The sequence below is a fragment of the Vipera berus genome, assembly GCF_964194415.1.
Source record: "Vipera berus genome assembly, chromosome: 11".
In the NCBI taxonomy this organism is placed as follows: Eukaryota; Metazoa; Chordata; class Lepidosauria; order Squamata; family Viperidae; genus Vipera; species Vipera berus.
In genome coordinates this window covers 13,805,981-13,822,599 of record NC_138214.1, presented here as the reverse complement: position 1 = coordinate 13,822,599, position 16,619 = coordinate 13,805,981, and the positions used below count along the sequence as shown (strand labels likewise).

At 39.8% G+C, this 16,619-nt stretch overlaps 1 protein-coding gene across 2 annotated transcripts in view; it reads left to right on the top strand.

Moving 5' to 3' along the window:
* LOC308673244 (phosphatidylinositol-binding clathrin assembly protein-like) overlaps nucleotides 1-16,619 on the top strand; it is a 46,959-nt gene that overhangs the window by 17,572 nt on the left and 12,768 nt on the right. The window contains exons 4-17 of one of the 2 annotated variants that reach the window (XM_081336793.1): nucleotides 1,066-1,168; nucleotides 1,479-1,572; nucleotides 1,693-1,804; nucleotides 2,890-2,996; nucleotides 3,474-3,515; nucleotides 6,710-6,795; nucleotides 7,866-7,989; nucleotides 8,859-8,995; nucleotides 10,755-10,858; nucleotides 13,216-13,362; nucleotides 13,807-13,917; nucleotides 14,422-14,538; nucleotides 14,633-14,663; nucleotides 16,108-16,228. In XM_081336793.1, the coding sequence (XP_081192919.1) occupies nucleotides 1,066-1,168; nucleotides 1,479-1,572; nucleotides 1,693-1,804; nucleotides 2,890-2,996; nucleotides 3,474-3,515; nucleotides 6,710-6,795; nucleotides 7,866-7,989; nucleotides 8,859-8,995; nucleotides 10,755-10,858; nucleotides 13,216-13,362; nucleotides 13,807-13,917; nucleotides 14,422-14,538; nucleotides 14,633-14,663; nucleotides 16,108-16,228 (1,436 nt within the window). The remainder of the gene's footprint in view (nucleotides 1-1,065; nucleotides 1,169-1,478; nucleotides 1,573-1,692; nucleotides 1,805-2,889; nucleotides 2,997-3,473; nucleotides 3,516-6,709; nucleotides 6,796-7,865; nucleotides 7,990-8,858; nucleotides 8,996-10,754; nucleotides 10,859-13,215; nucleotides 13,363-13,806; nucleotides 13,918-14,421; nucleotides 14,539-14,632; nucleotides 14,664-16,107; nucleotides 16,229-16,619) is intronic. The other variant, XM_081336794.1, reaches the window with a different exon arrangement.

Genomic DNA, 16,619 nt, shown 5'->3' with positions numbered 1-16,619 from the left:
AATTGAACATTTTAACAACAGAATAATCAGAGAAGTCATTGAGATAGAAAAACGCCCCCACAGCATAAACAAACGAGATGATACCTCTCGCCTACCAACCATTTGGAAACCCGCCTTGATTGACAGACGAGTCCCAACCACCAAGAATGATAGACCCAAACTCATGATAACACCAGATGACATCACCACCACACAACCATTCAAAAAGCAAATCCGAACCCACAATGATAACGAGGCACAACCACAAAACAGAAACCTAACTACAGCTGCAACATCAGCCACTTTAAACCCCTCCAAACCACACAATAAGCAAACTGACACCCACTATAAAAACATGGCACCACCACAAACACGAAGCCGAACAAAAGCAGCACAACTCACCAGCTCAGGTCTAAGGCTGGCAGCTGAGACCAGCCCATCCACTCAAAACACACCCCCACCCAATCAGAACACACCCACCATTCAAAACACACTCCCACCCAATCAGAACACACTTACTCCCCCACCCAATCAGAGCACACCTCCACCCACAGAACACACCCCCTCTGGCAGTTTAAAAAAGAGGAACAAACAGCCACATGCTTCTCCCAGAAGAAGGAAGCAGAAGCCACCAGCCTGATGATGACGGATGGGATTCCGTCGAAACGTCGCCCCTACACCTTTAGTTCTACGCGGGGAAAAACCCGAATAACCAAAGATCCACATACGAACACCCGCGAAAACCTCAGAAAACATATATGTATATAAACATATATATATATAGATAGATAGATAGATAGATAGATAGATAGATAGATAGATAGATAGATGATAGATAGATAGATAGATATAGATATAGATATAGATAGATATAGATATATAGATATAGATATAGATATAGATATAGATAGATATATAGATAGATATATAGATAGATATATATATAGATAGATAGATAGATAGATAGATAGATAGATATGAGGGAGAGAGAGAGAGAGAGAGAGAGAGTGTATAAGAATACAGAAGAAAACTTATAAGAATGTAAAAATAAAAAAAATCTCTAACTGAAAATTTCTTTATTTTCAGGCTATGATATGTCTACCTTCATCAGACGATATAGCAGATACTTGAATGAAAAAGCACTTTCTTATAGACTTGTAGCAGTTGATTTCACCAAAATGAAAAGAGGGTAAGGGTCAACTTAGATTTTCATGGTTTAGTGTTTGAAGGGCAGAAGTTGGATGGAACCAGCTTAAAGGAAATACTGTACATAGAGAAGTACATTTTGAACATAGGTGTATAACATTAATAGGAAATATTCCTTAAAGAGATTCAATGGTATGATTTGAAAATTGAAAAAAAATCCCATTCTTTGCCTGTTTTTTCTACTTGATTTCAGAAGACATCCTCAAGTATATATGCATAGGTTGTGATTTTGTTGCGCTGCGTGTGTTATTCTGATAAACCTTTAAAATGTATTTTTCATTATGTCTTTGAAGGATTGATGGTGTGATGAGGACAATGAATACTGAAAAACTTTTGAAAACCTTGCCAATTATTCAGAATCAGCTGGATGCACTTCTTGATTTTGATGTAAGCCTAGGAATTGCTCTTTAGTGCTATAAAACAGAGTTGGACTTATCCAAAGGAACGAGGGAATGTTTTCACTTCCTCATGTTTTTACTCTTTTCATTTTCACCATTTTTTGTGTAGGCAAACCCAAATGAACTAACCAATGGAGTAATCAATGCTGCCTTCATGCTCCTCTTTAAAGATTCCATTAGGCTTTTTGCAGCCTATAACGAGGGGATCATTAACCTGTTAGGTATGTGAAATGAAAATAATTTAAACTGGAGAGATATGTATGAGGTTTTCCAGATATTTTCCATGTGCAACTTCCTCCTTCGTTTCTTTATATTCTAACGTGTTTATTATTTTGTCTTATTTCACAATTTGTTTCTGTCACACACATGTATCCCTTGGCCAATACACAATAGTTTTGTTTATGTTCTTTTCTGTTGCATTCTTTTCCAACATCCACATACAGCTTCCTCTGCCTCATACCCATAATGTTAGAAATTGCTTTCTTTAAAAAAACACTTGATATTGTACAGTTTTGGCCGTCTGGGATGTTGAAATGTTCCATAATACTTCAGTAGTTTAACTAGTTCGCAGAGAAAACACACTTCACTTATCAAAATCAACAGCCAAAGAATTTTCTAGAGTTGCAATCTGTATTGTTCGTTGTTTCCTGGTATAATCTGAATTTTGGAAGTGGGTGAGGGGATAAAATGACAAAAGTATAAACAACATGGTAAACCACCTGTGACCCTACTAATTATGTTTAATGAAATTAAGACTTAAATTATGCATCCTAATCCTCATAGTAATGATAAAATTGTGGAAATTTGCATTCATCCATAACTACGAAAAAGATCTTGCGTGGTTCAGAAGATGCTGTAGAGTTAGTAAAATTCTCATTAAATTTCCTTAAAGGCTCCTTGGGAATAAATTAGTTGACCTTTCATTGTCTTAAGATTTATAATAAAAGTTTAAAATGGAAATTAAATAATAAGAATTCAAATGTGGATGAGAATTCTGTTAATGTAAATTCTCGCCCACAATTGAATTTAGGCAAAGCTTTTTCTAATATTGCTATTAATTTGTGGTCTGACAGAGTTAAAAGCCTTTTCTGAAGCTTTTCTTTTACAGGCAGGTTTTATTTGTCCTCAATAATAGCACTTGAGAGCCTATAACCCCATAATTAAAAAAAATGGTAGATTCTTATATGTTAATCAAGCTCTTGGTTAGGATGTATTTTACTCTCTCAACATATTAAACTTCTAATAAGATATGGATTTTTGGAGCCCTTTTATTTACAATATATTTTCTTTGAATTTTATGCTTCAGAAAAATATTTTGATATGAAGAAGAACCAGTGCAAAGAAGGTCTGGATATTTACAAAAAGTTTTTAGCCAGAATGACCAAACTCTCAGAGTTCCTCAAAGTGGCAGAGGTAAATAAATCCAGTCACATCAGCAGTATTTCATTTAGCTTTTCTGTACTGGTACAGTAATAAGTGCATGATTGTAGTTCTTGCCCCATAATTTCCTGCAAACGTAGGTTTTATGTGGTGGTTGAATGTAAATGTCACCTAAACCGTTTACATTTTAAAGGGATATTTTGAACGTCTGATTTCTATTAATTGTAGTTAAGACATGTCTGTGCTGAGGTATTTACTGAAGTTGTTTTTCCAAGCAGTGTGTCAAAAATTCTCGCAAGCTATTTTTTGCTCTTTCTGGTATTTGAAATGGATCAACACTTAATATTAAAATTTTCTGTGGAAGTGGCATTTAGAATTGTACCAGTTCAGAAAGCAGTCCGTGTCGTCCCTGGTCCCTTAGCTTTATGTAGACATTCAGATCCACAGTTCTTTATTTTCATTGCCACTGCATGTAGTAATGTACATTTTTTCCCTTTTTTGTGAACCCAGCAAGTTGGAATTGATCAGGGTGACATTCCAGATCTTACTCAGGTCAGTGTACATTTCACATTAATTTAATCCCAATCCTTTGTGCATTTGTGCTTTAACAGTGAGTGCTCCATTCTGTACATTCTGAAAATTCATTTTCTTCCATATATTTTATATATGGAAATAAGTGTCGTTTTTTTTATCTATGACCTGTGTGTGTTTGACCAGTAACAAGTTGTTTTAAGTATTTTCATGAGCTAATCTGTAGATATTGTTACTAAATATTGAGGGACATTGCCATATACCAGACTGTTTCGCTAAAACTCAAACTGTGCCTGAGAGAAACTCCTTTATTAAAATACAAGCATCTTCTCCAATTTCATCAGCTTGAGGACAGTGCATTAACAGTCCCCTCCCCTGATTAACAAAGGGGGAGAGGTTGTAGTTCAGTGGTTAGGCCATACAATTGAGTTGCATATATTCATAGCTTCGGTTATCTCTTTTAAGTAGTGCTCATGGGAAATATATCCTGCTTTAAACAATCTCTGAAAACCGTTTTTTCTCCCCCAACTTTGGCATAGGTAGGGTGTACCTATCCGGTATATAGTGTTTGTTTCATTTGGGCATGTCTATTCTCTCCCTTCTACTTATATTTATTTTTGGTTTTAGGTGTTGTATCTGTTTTAATCTGTACAATGTACAGAGTGAGTGTTGAGTTGGGTAGTCTTATAAATCTAAGTCACTAAAAGTATAATAATAACTTTATTTTTACTTGGAAAAAATGTAAGATTCAGTGCTCCAAATCTCCTGTTTTCAAGATAGTGTTAAGTGGACAAGGCAGGATCTTAAACTACATTTTGGAGGGCATTTTCTTTCACAGGGCTAGACAGATGAGCTGACAGTCTAATTGTTCTAAGGTAGCATTAGATGTTTGTGTGGAAGGTTGTACAGAATTAGCACAAGAGAGTGATTCTATAGACCAGGAATCTCCAAACGTGGCAATTTTAAGACTTGTAGACTTCAATTCCCATGCTGGATAGAGAATTCTGGGAGTTGAAGTCCACAAGTCTTAAAGTTACCAAGTTTGGAGACCCCTGCTATAGATAGTATGAGAAATTCTTGCTAGCCAGCTTGTAACTTTGATCATTCAGATGCAGTAGTAGTTACCCAGTTGCATCGAGTGCCTCTGTAGATTCCTATCATTTGAGTCCATCTGTGACTATGCTGACACAGTGCTTTAAGTTTTTTCTGCATCTTTGCCTGTGCCACCAACGCCATCTTACCCCTTTTTCTTCCTGTTTGCACAGTTGCTATTTAGCTATTTTTTATTACTTTGCTGTCCAGTTTATCCAAGAATCATTTGGCTTGCATTATCTGCAGATTGCCATGTCAGCAATTTGGGGCTTCTTATCTGTGTTAAACACTGGGAGAAGGAAGTTATGTCTCTTGGTGGCTAGATGTTTGCTAGCACAATATTCAGTGAAAGCTGAGACTTAAAAAATTACAGTACTCCCCAGGGTACCATCAATTTGTGATGTATGGAATTTAACATGATGGAAAAGGGAAACAGGTGTAGTTAATGCCTTAATAGAGCCCTGTTTGAATTCTGGGAGATTAAGCAAAATGTGGTAAGGAAAATAAAAATAATAAGCCTTGGGCACACTTCATTGGATAAGTTGCCTTTAGATTGCTTTGAAATATATAGAAATAGAAAAGATTCTTTATCCCATACTCTATTTGAAAGTCATGCCGCCTCAAGATTTTACTTAGTTTGATTGATCAGAACACCCATTTAATAAGAATTTGTAAGATACAGTTCACTTGATCAATACATTCATTCTCTTATAGCATCCTGTTCTGAGGTTACAATTTGTAAATGATCTTTCTCTTACCTCTGAATCCTTACAAAATTGTTTCCCTATAGATATGTGTAACTGGGATATTGGGCCAGGCCAATTTTCAGACAGGAAAGACACTTCCAGGGAGTGACACCAAGTTGCTGAAAAATAGCTCCTTTGCTTTCTCCTCCAAGTGCCTCTAATAAAGAAAACAGACCGTAGGATCCAGTTGTGTGAACCTTTGACCCAAACTAGCATCCCCTGAAAAGAGGGATGTAACTGTAATGCTTAATTTGGCCAGGGGGGGGGGTTCCAGTTAAAATCCGTACTTTCCATAAATATACAGCAAGGAAAGTTGAGCAACAGAAAAGATTCTACTAACGATACGAGTAGACCTCAACCTATGACCACAACGGCAGCCCAAAATTTCTCTTCTTAAGCGAAACATTTGTTAAGTAAGTTCCCCCTCCCGATTTGCAACCTTTCTTGCCACAGTTATTAAGTGAATCACTGCATTTGTTAAGCTAGTAACCCAGTTGTTAAGCGAATCTGGATTTCCCCTTAACTTTGCTTGTTGGAAGATCACAACATGTGATGACGTGACCTTCGGACACAGCGATAGTTACAAATATGAACCCGTCGCCAAGCAGCTGAATTTTGATCACGTGACTACAGGGATGCTGCAGTGGTTGTGAGTGCGGAAAATGGTCAGATCACTTTTCTCAGCGCCGTTGTAACTTTGAACGATAATGAAATTGTAACTGAACTGTCGTAAGTCGAGGACAACTTGCGCTGTATTTGGGAGCTCGTAGTTTTTCCCACAAAAGCCGGGACATCCACTTGCCAGGACCAGCCTTTCTCACCCGTGGCAACTCTTAAGCTACGTGGATTTCAACTCCACATTGGCTAGGGAGCTCCGGCAATTGAAGTCCACCCATTTTCATATTGCCAAAGTTGAGAAGCGCTGGTCTAGAAGATAACAGAAATTGTCAATACTTCCCTAGACTGAGAAGAATATTCTACAAAAACCTTAACACCTTGCTGATCTGACTAAAAGTGGTGCAGGAAAAGCCCCCAAACCTTGGAAAGCTGCTGCAATTTAGAATAAATGATTTTTTTTTTACTTGGTGACCTCTAGCCTGACCTATAGTCTGATGCAGTCTCTTGTGCTCTTAGTAGTTATTTGCCTCCTGTTATACAGAAGACCATGTTTGGATTATTTTCTCTCTGGTGCAAGCAGGAGAAAAGGATAAATTGGAGTATGTATTAGAAATGGAGGCTCTCGTCCATTACTCTGTTCTCGCCGTGATATCTTGGAGTAGAATGTATCTCTCTAGCATTCAGAACAGAAAATGCAAGTAGAGGAAGAAAAATGAATTTTAGAATCCAATATACATTTGATGAGATTTTTAACTTTAGGCTCCCAGCAGTCTGCTTGAAGCCCTGGAGCAGCATCTGGCTTCTTTGGAAGGAAAGAAGACCAAGGAGGTTTCAGCTGCCAGCAGGTAATTGCCCGAGGCTTGAAGTTGGCTTGTACGTGTCATCTGGGAGCGTTGGCCAATATCTAGCACTTGCTTAGCTCTTCTCTGGACCCGGGTTTCTTACTTTGGCGAAATCTCTCAGGTTCCTTTCCTGGTGAGGAAAGCTGGCAGATTAATTCTAGTCCTGCTTCTTCTTCAGGGGAATAGATTACAATGGTTAAAATAGAAGCTATGATACCAGGTGCTGGCAATTAAAATGCACAGACACCTATTGAACAGTTATTACCACAGTCCAAAAATTTGTGATTCCGCCTGATATTAAAGGAGAGAAAGGAACTCGAGGTGGTTCATTCCTGACAGAATTCCCATTTGCACACAGACAATCCTCAGCTTACGACTACCGTTGGGACCATCGCTAAGCAAGGCAGTTGTTAATTGAGTCAGGCTGTTTTGCCACAGTTGTTAAGCAGATCATTGCAGTTGCTAAGTGCAATGCTCAATTAAGCCAGTTTGGCTTCCTACATTGTGCTGGTCAGAAGCTGGCTGGGAAAGTTGCAAATGGCGATTACGGTGACTCCAGGAAGTTGCAACCGTTGCAAATACATGCCGGTTGCCAAGGATCCAAATTTTGATCCTGTGACTATGGGTATGTTGCAATGGTTTTAAGTGTGAGGATTGGTCATAAATCACTTTTTTCAGTGCCCTTGTAATTTCAGACAGTCACTAGAGGAATAGTTGTAAGTCAGTGATCACCTATATCTTAACATTTCCATTTCAGATTATTTATTCATGTAACTCAGGTAGCCATCCCACCTGTCCAGTCACTTGGAGATCTCTGCCCTTATTTGCAGATACTCTTAAACATCTTTTATTTGATTGGTTAAGTAGGTGAAGGATTGCAGTCTGAATGCCTTTGCATCTCTCTCTTTTTTCCCTCATCGACTTGAGAATGTTTAATTGTATGACAACAGGTCCATTCTCTTTCTGGGTAGTCCCCTGGTCCCCAAGAAAATAGACTGGTTTTTCTCTGGGCAGCTTGTTCAACCTCAGAGCTGCTAAATGTCTGTGTGTTTGTGTGTTTTCTCTAAATTCAGAGCAAGTACTCTCTCCAGTGCCGTTTCCACCCTGGCCAACACAGGAATGTCCTTCAGTAAAATGGATGAAAGAGAGAAACAGCAGGCCCTGGAGGAGGAGCAAGCTAGACTGCAGGCTCTGAAGGTATTAACTCTTGCGTTGGTAGCCGTAATAGCAGTAGCATTTAGACTTATGAACACCCCACCCCCACTAGCACTTCACAGTATTCTCTGAGTGGTTTAAAATGTCAGCCTATGGCCCCCAACAATCTGGCTCCTCATTTTACTGACCTCAGAAGGATAGAAGGCTGAGTCAACCTTGAGCCCCATCTGGATCATACTCCAGGCTGTGGGCAGAGTCAGCCTGCAATACTGCACTTTAATCTCTGTGCCACCAGGGCTAAGTAGCTCTTGACATGTAGAAGCTGGCTTTGTTGCTGTTGCTGCCACTTATTAATTTTACGTGCCACCCATCTCAGCTCTTGCAACAGCAACCTCTCCTACATCTCTTAAGAAAAGGATCACTTTCTTGCTTTTACCATTTTGTCTGAATGGTGACCCCCCCCACCCACCCCCAGTTAATGGACATTTGGGGGAGCTACTGCAGTCATGTATCACGTGTTGCCATCCTAATCTCTCTGTATTGTACAATACGTCTTGAAGACAGCTTCGATTCATGAGTCCACACATTTGGGTTCCATTGATACCAATGAGGGGAGAGTCACATAACTTCTTGACTCTTTTCCATTGAAAAGAGGCTTGGCTAGGTCATCAGCTTGTAAAATCATATAAGTCATGTAAAAATTCCATTGCTTTCTGTGGAAAAAGCTGAGCAATCGGTTTACTTATTTTGCCGGATAGTCCTGTCACAAGACAGCGATGTGGGTTAATTTCCGCATGACAATGAAGTTTCACTTCTGGTGTATTTAACCTTTTTTGTGTGAGAAGGCTAATGCAGCATCTACTGTCATTTTCTTTCCTTTTTTTCCTTTTTTCCTTTTTTCTTTTTGGTAGGAACAGCGATTGAGAGAGATTTCTGTAGTTTCCAATTCGACTTCTACTTCTGCTTCTCCAAGCACTTTATCTGGAAAGAGTGTGAACACCAATCCTGCCGTTGACCTCTTTGCAGCCCCCGCCCCAACTACCAATAGGTAGGCACGGGCTTATATTTTAGTCATGGAAAAGCTGCCAAAAAAAAAAAAAAAGGAATAGGAGGGTGAATATTCATAATCTGCTTGTTTGTTTCTTTTACACTGGGAAATTAACCCAAACCTGGTGTGGGGCTTTCTGGGAGCTGAGATGGGGAGGAGCCAGTCGGGGAACATGTGGTTGCAGGCAGGACAGGCTGTGAAGGATATGATGAGAGGCTCAGAGCTGGGGTCCTTCCTTCCGGTTCTCAGTCCTCCTCCCCAGAGCATCAAAAATGTCAAATCTCTGGAACCCTGGGGGTTTTCACTGTGATTGTGAAATGTCGGATCTCTCTCAGTGTGCGAAATTGACTTTCATTTGTGATTAGTTGTGAGTGAGGGGGAGACTTGGCTTGCATCACTCACATCTGTTGTGGGGGAGAAGGGGGATGCTCTTGTGGGGTTTGGGTTTGGCTGCAACCGTAGGGTGGGATCATCTGTTGTCATCCAGGAGTTTCTGCTGGCATCTAGAAGGACATCTAGATAAAAGAGATGTGAGACACTGTATACATGGCGGGGCTTGAAAGATCAGTTGGATTCCTTGCTTGTGTCCTGCTCCCTCTGATGATGCTCAACCACGCACCCTTTCATCCCCTCTCATGGGCGGAATTGGGACCTCCATGGTGCTTGTGCTGGAGATTCAAATCTGCCTTCCTTCTCTGAGGAGGTCTGAAGCTACGCAGGAGTTAATGACACCATGACAATCATGGGCCTGATTCACCTTACAGTTACATATTAGATTTTTCTCTCTCTTCCCCCCCCTCCCTCTCTCTTTTGTGTGTCTTGGACAAGATGCAACATGACCTGAAAAGGTTTGTGGGGTGGGGAAGACTGACCTTCACTCCTTGCCGTGGGCAGATTTCTCTGAAGATTTATGGGTGAATCCCTCTATACCAGACATGTCAAACACAAGGCCCGGGGGCCGGATCCGGCCTGCAAAGTGGTTTCATGTGGCCCGCGAAGCCATCCTGGAAACAGTGAGGGAACGGCCCCCACTGCCTTGCCCAGAGACCCTCCTTCTGCCAGAGACCCTCAGATCTGTCCCACTCCTGCCCAGGCCCCCATAGGCACCCTTGATGTGAAGGTTGTAGAGCTGGCCATGCCCACCCAGTAGGCCATATGCACTCTAGCCACGCCCACCCAGTAGGCCACGCCCACCCTGGCCATACCTCCCCGGCCCCTTGAGGGCAACCGCAATGCTGATGCGGCCCTCAATGAAATTGAGTTTGACACCCCTGCTCTATACAGTGAGAAAAGACCTACTAAATCTTATCTGTCCCAGGTGCCTTAATGGATCTTGAGGATTTTCAGAAGAGGCTTGGGAGTTTCCCCAAGGATCTGATGGGCAGCTCAAACAACACGCTGGCTACAAACTTTCTTCATTTTTTTCAGGACACTTTGAATAAAAGGGAGACATTTTGTTGCCAGCTTTGCTAAAAAAAAGAAGAAAAAAAAAGAGACTCGGATATTTTGATACTCAAAATGAATCAACAATGGGGTTGAAATGGAATTGATTCTTGCTAAGATTTAAATATTGTATTGCAGTAAATAAAGTCTCTTGAAGTATTTCATAAATGAATCTTGTGGAGCTGGAGATGCTTGTTAGATACCTCGTTCAGTTTTCCACTGTTCTGGAAGATTGAAGTTTCAACTTCAGCTCCCTCAGCAGATACATGGGCAATAAGTACAATTTTTGCATAACTGGTGTTCTTGAAACTTTCAGCATGCCCAACCTTTCTACCGATCTCTTCGATCTTCAACCTGCATTTGTTCCTACGGTACAAAGTACTCCAGCCATAGCAACGTCAGCAGGCAGCGCCTGGGGAGGTAAGTAGCTTTTGTACCTGAAGAGAACAGTGATGTTACTTGGAATTCTTTCCTCTGTCAATTTACCTTGAACACCTGAGCACACAACTAAGCCTCTGTTGCCATGCAACTCAGGTATCTCTTGCTTCCCCTAGCAGCTGCAGCAGAGAACTAGTGGCTAACAGTCTGGAAGAGAGCTGCTTCTGCATAGAACATATCACATTAACTTTGCAGTCTTCTTGCTTGGCCTGTTTACACACAGTGGCTATTTTGTGATACTGTTATTTCCTTCTGAGTGGTTTGATTTGAACATAAACCTGAGTGAAATGAGGAGACTTTAAGAAGTACGTTCTTCAGAATTTGAAGTGTAATTGGATCTAACTGAGAGAAGGGTTTTTAGACTAAGAAAGACTTCTGTTGTCATTTCAGCTTATCTTAATTAAATAGAGTAGTGTGGAATAATACTCTAAAATTATAGATTTGAACTGGGAGATTCTGGTTTAGGTCCCTGTTCGAGCACAAAGCTAACGGTGGTGGTAAACCAGTCACTTCCTCTCAGCCTAACCCACCCCAGGGGATTGTTGTTGGACAAAATTAGGGGAGACTGTTACGTATGCTGTCTTGAGCTCCCGGAAAAAAGGTGGGATGTACATTGAATAATTCAATACATTGTGATTTGAATGCTTTGGGTTACTAGCATTCTGATTGCGCTAAAAAGGGTTCGTGTACCTATTCCTACATACATTGCCATTTCTCGGTTGCCTATGCAGAAACAAATTCAAGTGGTATTCTGCCAGAAAAGTTGAATTTCTGTTTGCCAGTCTGAATTGCTTCAAGGGCAAAGTGCAGATAAAATTTTCAAGCCCCCTCTCCCGGCATCACACATTCTGTAGCAAATTTGGATCACTTTTATTTATTTTTTTATTTATTTTTATTTTATTATATTTGTATACCGCCCTTCTCCCGAAGGACTCAGGGCGGTGAACAGGGCACATATAAAAAATACAGGATACAAAAATTAAAAAGAATTAAATAGTAGCCCAGCTAAAACAATCAATAACAATATAAAAATCCCCATTAAAACCCCAACATATCCCCCATCAGGCCAGGCCGGCTTGTTCAAATAGATGGGTCTTCAGACCGCATCGGAAGGAGCAAAGGTCAGGTGCCATCCGGAGCTCGACCGGCAGCTGATTCCATAGAGCCGGAGCGCCCACAGAGAAGGCCCTCCCCCTGGGGGCCACCAGCCGACATTCTCTGACCGGAGGCACCCTGAAGAGGCCCTCTCTGTGGGAACACATCAGACAAAGCCATATGTGGTTGCTCGACTTAATGCAGTATATGAGCCTAGCCATTGTGATACTTAAGCCATGTTTTGCAGCTTAACATGACATGTGAACGGAATCCCCAGTGTCCCAGATTTTCAAGAGTTTGGTGGTTAAGATGTACTTATAATTAAGTGCCACACAGGATTTCCTTTCTTCCTGCCTCTGTCTTTCTGCAATTCGGCACATAATTAAATCTGCTGAGGCAGCAGCAGCACATTTAACTCAGAGGCTTCACCCCGATTCTCCAGATATGTACAAGTAATAGTCCTGATAGAAATCTCAAGAGTTTCTCTGCTGCACAGTTTTCCAGCTTGTGCATTCACTTTTATATGTGGATAGGAATTCTGTGAGCAACAGGCTCTTCCCGATCTTCCATCACTTAAAAGCCAAGCAAGAGAATTACAACTGTGATTTTCAATCTTGGCACCATAATAAAATGATCTAAGCCTTTGTGGAAAGTGGCTGTCCAGACTCACCTTGTAGGGGAAATGGGCGGCGTAAAAATTTAATGAGTAAATAAAAATAAATATTTTAGGATGGAAGTTGGTGGCTCCCAAATCAGAACTATACTAAAAGCCTAAAGCAGGGGTCTTTGAACTTGGCCTTTTTATGACTTGTGGTCTTCAACTCCCAGAATCCCTGAGCCATAAAAGGGCCACGTTTGAAGACCCTTGGCCTAAAGGGATAAATGATCTAAGAATTCTGTTGTCAAAGTTAATCTCTGGAGAACAACAGCAAGAAAACTGGTATGAGTTGCAAACAAATTTAAGTTGGTTGAGATCAGATTTCTCCTTTTAAAAACAAACAAATTACAACTTTGCTTTTCTTTATTATCCTTCCCTGACTTGGAAACTTCCAGGTGTATTGGTTTGCAGCTCCAAGATAACCAACTAACACGTTGGTACACGTCTGGAGGGCATCCATTTGGGGAAAAAATAACCCCCACCTGTGAATTCTGCAGACTGTGACTATGCTTTCTCTCCTGAACACTACTTGTCTTCTGGTTTTTCTTCTTTCCCTTTCTTATTATCTATTGCTGTCACCTGAAAGGACAATTCTCATCGACAAACGGTTGTGTTGGGTCTCCACCCCATCTGGACGTCTTTGATATGAAACCAGTGGAAGAAGCTGTAAAAAGTACAACTCCTTTTGTGAGCTCCACCTTTGGCTCCAAACAAACAGTGGAACTATTTAGTGGTAAAAAACAACAACACATTATCTAACTTCTTTCCCACCAATAGAAATTGTAACTGGTTCTGATATATATGTATTTCAGTTGAAATTCAGTCTCTGCCTAAGTTTCCGCTCAAAAATATGTTGCCATTCTATTTCATTCAATGAATGATTATGGTGATTTTCATTTGGACGGCAAGTGGCATAATTCTATGCAAAGTGCATGTTTTGTGTTTTATATATTTTTATAATCACAGTAGAATACATTGGGATGCCTTTCATTTACTTCTACATTCTGCACTTAAATGCTGCCTGCCCCTTGCTTAGTTTCATCCTTTGCTATCTGCCAAGATGAGTGTAATGCTCCTTCATTTTCTCCTCTGGTTTTGGGGTCTTTGTAATAGTTTTTGTTGTTATTTTAGCCTGCAAGGCTGTTTAATTCTGTCAATCTGACCAATATTTTGCTAGGCTACCCTCTTCATTCTGCATCACAGAAAACAACCTCTTCAACAATCAATGTGGACTTTGATGCTGTCTTTGGTGGAAAATCGACTGTAAATGATTTTGGAACTACAACAGGTAAAGTTCTTTTTTTTTACCCTCATGTCTTTTTTAAAGCTTAGTTTAGCTTTACGCTTCTCTAAATAATGTAATTTATTAAAAAGCCTTGCTGGAAAGTCACATGCTCTTAAGAGGAGAGGTTTATAATATCTAAACAATTTGCCCATTGACTAATAATACCTCCATCTTTTACCTTGATAGTGATTCCCTTTTGTAAAAATGTAAACACAACTTAATAGCTTACAGAACTGTTTTGGAATTTAAAAGCTGTGCTAGTATATTCATATTGTGGCTTGTTAAGCTGTGTTGTGAATGAACCTTGTCTGCTTTTACATGGCCACTTCATATCAGAGAAAAAGTCAAGAAGTCACATTAGCCCTTTTAAATCATGGTATCATATCCTGCCTTTGAAAGCCATAAACCAGCTTCTTCTATCTTCTATGTATCTTATAATTTTAGGAGGCCAAGATAAAATTGCCTGTGCATGACCTTAGTTCTTAATGAGTTACCCCTAATTTTCAGATGATGTTTTACAACCAACAGTAGGTGCACAAAATCAGAGAGGAAATGTAATTGGGCAACAAAGTGGGAAGATTTTGGCCAATGACCTTGATTCCTCACTTGCTAATCTAGTAGGAAGTAAGTACAAAACTTTTTCAATGTAATTCCATATTTTTATATAAAGGAATCCCCATTTTTAAAAATTAAATTATTTTAATGGGTTTTCTTGCAGATCTTGGATTTGGAGGGACACCACCTAAAAAGTGAGAAAACATACATATTTTTATCTTGAAATAATTGCTTTATATGTTGATAAACAGCCCTTATAGTTGATATATTTAAGCCGGCTTTCCACAGCCTGATCCACTGCAGCAGAACAATTATGAGAAGTCAGCAGTTGAAGAAGCTTGCTACATTTTGTTGAAACAGAGACATTGTATTGTTTCATGTTAGTAAACAATATAGTTTGTTTACCCAAAGTAATGCCTGTGAATATACTCAAAACATTTACAGCCTGTGAAAAGCACACAGCCATTTGCTTGCTATCAAGTTTCTGTTCTAATTGCTCAAACAGATCTCATAATCAGAAAATTACCCATTTGAATAGCATTGTTTGAACAGTGAAAAGTTTCGGCATTTGGGGGCTATTTAACCAATCCCTTTTAACCTTGAGGGGAAAAAAAATACATTCAAGCATTAACACAGTAAAGGCCTCAGTGTAATACAGGTGGTCCTCAACTTACAACAGTTTAGTGACTGTTCAAAATTACAATGGCACTGAAAAAAGTGACTTACAACTGTTTTTCACAGTTATGACCTTTGTAGCCTCCCGATGATCATGTGATCAAAATTCAGATGCTTAGCAACTAGTTCGTATTTATGACCGTTGCTGTGTCCCACGCTCACGTGATCCCCTTTTGCGACCTCCTGAAAAAGCAAAGTCAGTGGGGAAAGCCAGATTCACTTTAAGAATCATGCTGCTAGTTTATCAGCTGCAATGATTCACTTAACAACTGTGGCAAGAAAGGTGGCAAAATGGGACAAAACTCTCTAAATGTCTCATCCAGTTCCTTTCCAGGCAAAAATGTGTATTAAAACAAAATGACCTTTTTAATGCCTATTATTTTTTTTTAGAAAATCTAAAGTTTGATGCAGTGGTTAAGGTGTGCTGGTTTTGAAACTAGGAGAAATGAACTCTAGTCCCGTCAATTAATTAAATCTTTTTTATGGTCATTGTCCAACATAAGAAGGATGGAATGCAAACAATTTTAAAAGCTAAAAAAAAATACAAAATGCATAGAGCTAAAAACATTTTAAAATGCTGAAACATTTATTATTAAAAAAAACCACTGCATTCAACTCTTCTTATGCTATAGCCTGTGTTTGTAATAAGGTTTTGATTGAGTTCTAATCCCACGTTAGGGATGAAAGCTTACTGGATGACTTTGGGCCAGTCCCATTCTCTCAACTCAACCCACCTCACAGGGCTTTGATTGTGGAGGAAGAAGAGGTATTAGGTTTGCCACCTTGAGTAATTTATAAAAACAGTAAAGGTGGAATAAAAGTCAAATCGACCAATCGATCTGAGGAATGTTAGCAGTTGTTCAGAGGTTTCTTTGAGTTGCCCACAAATTGTAGTGATGAGAATATGGCAGAAGCCCTGATAGGTTGCTGAATAAGACTGCTTTGTTGTACAATTTCCTTTAGATCTGATATGCAGTGGAATCAGCCCACAGAGAAGAAACTTACTGGGGGTAACAACTGGCAAGCAAAAACAAGCACCTCAACTACGTGGAACACCGTTCCTGCACCTCCTGCTCCACAGATGGTACGGACATTCTTGTAAATAATAAATAATAAATTCTTGTAACTAATAGCTTACATTGTGCTCACAGTTTCATTTTTTATAAAATTTTAATTTTTAAATTTCAATTTAAATTAGTATTTATTTATTTTAATTCTTACTTTTAAAAGAGCCTTGGTGGAGCAGTGGGCTAATGCCTCCTTAAGTAACACCAGCTGCCTGCAATTAGTGCAGGTTCGAGTCCCACCAGGCTCAAGGTTGACTCAGCCTTCCATCCTTCCGAGGTAGGTCAAATGAGGACCCAGATTGTTGGGGGCAATTAAGCTGACTTTGTAATAATGCCGCTTGGGGGTGTGTGTGAAAGCCCTAATAAGCAGGCATATACATAGAATGAAGGCTACTGCTAAGCTTGTAA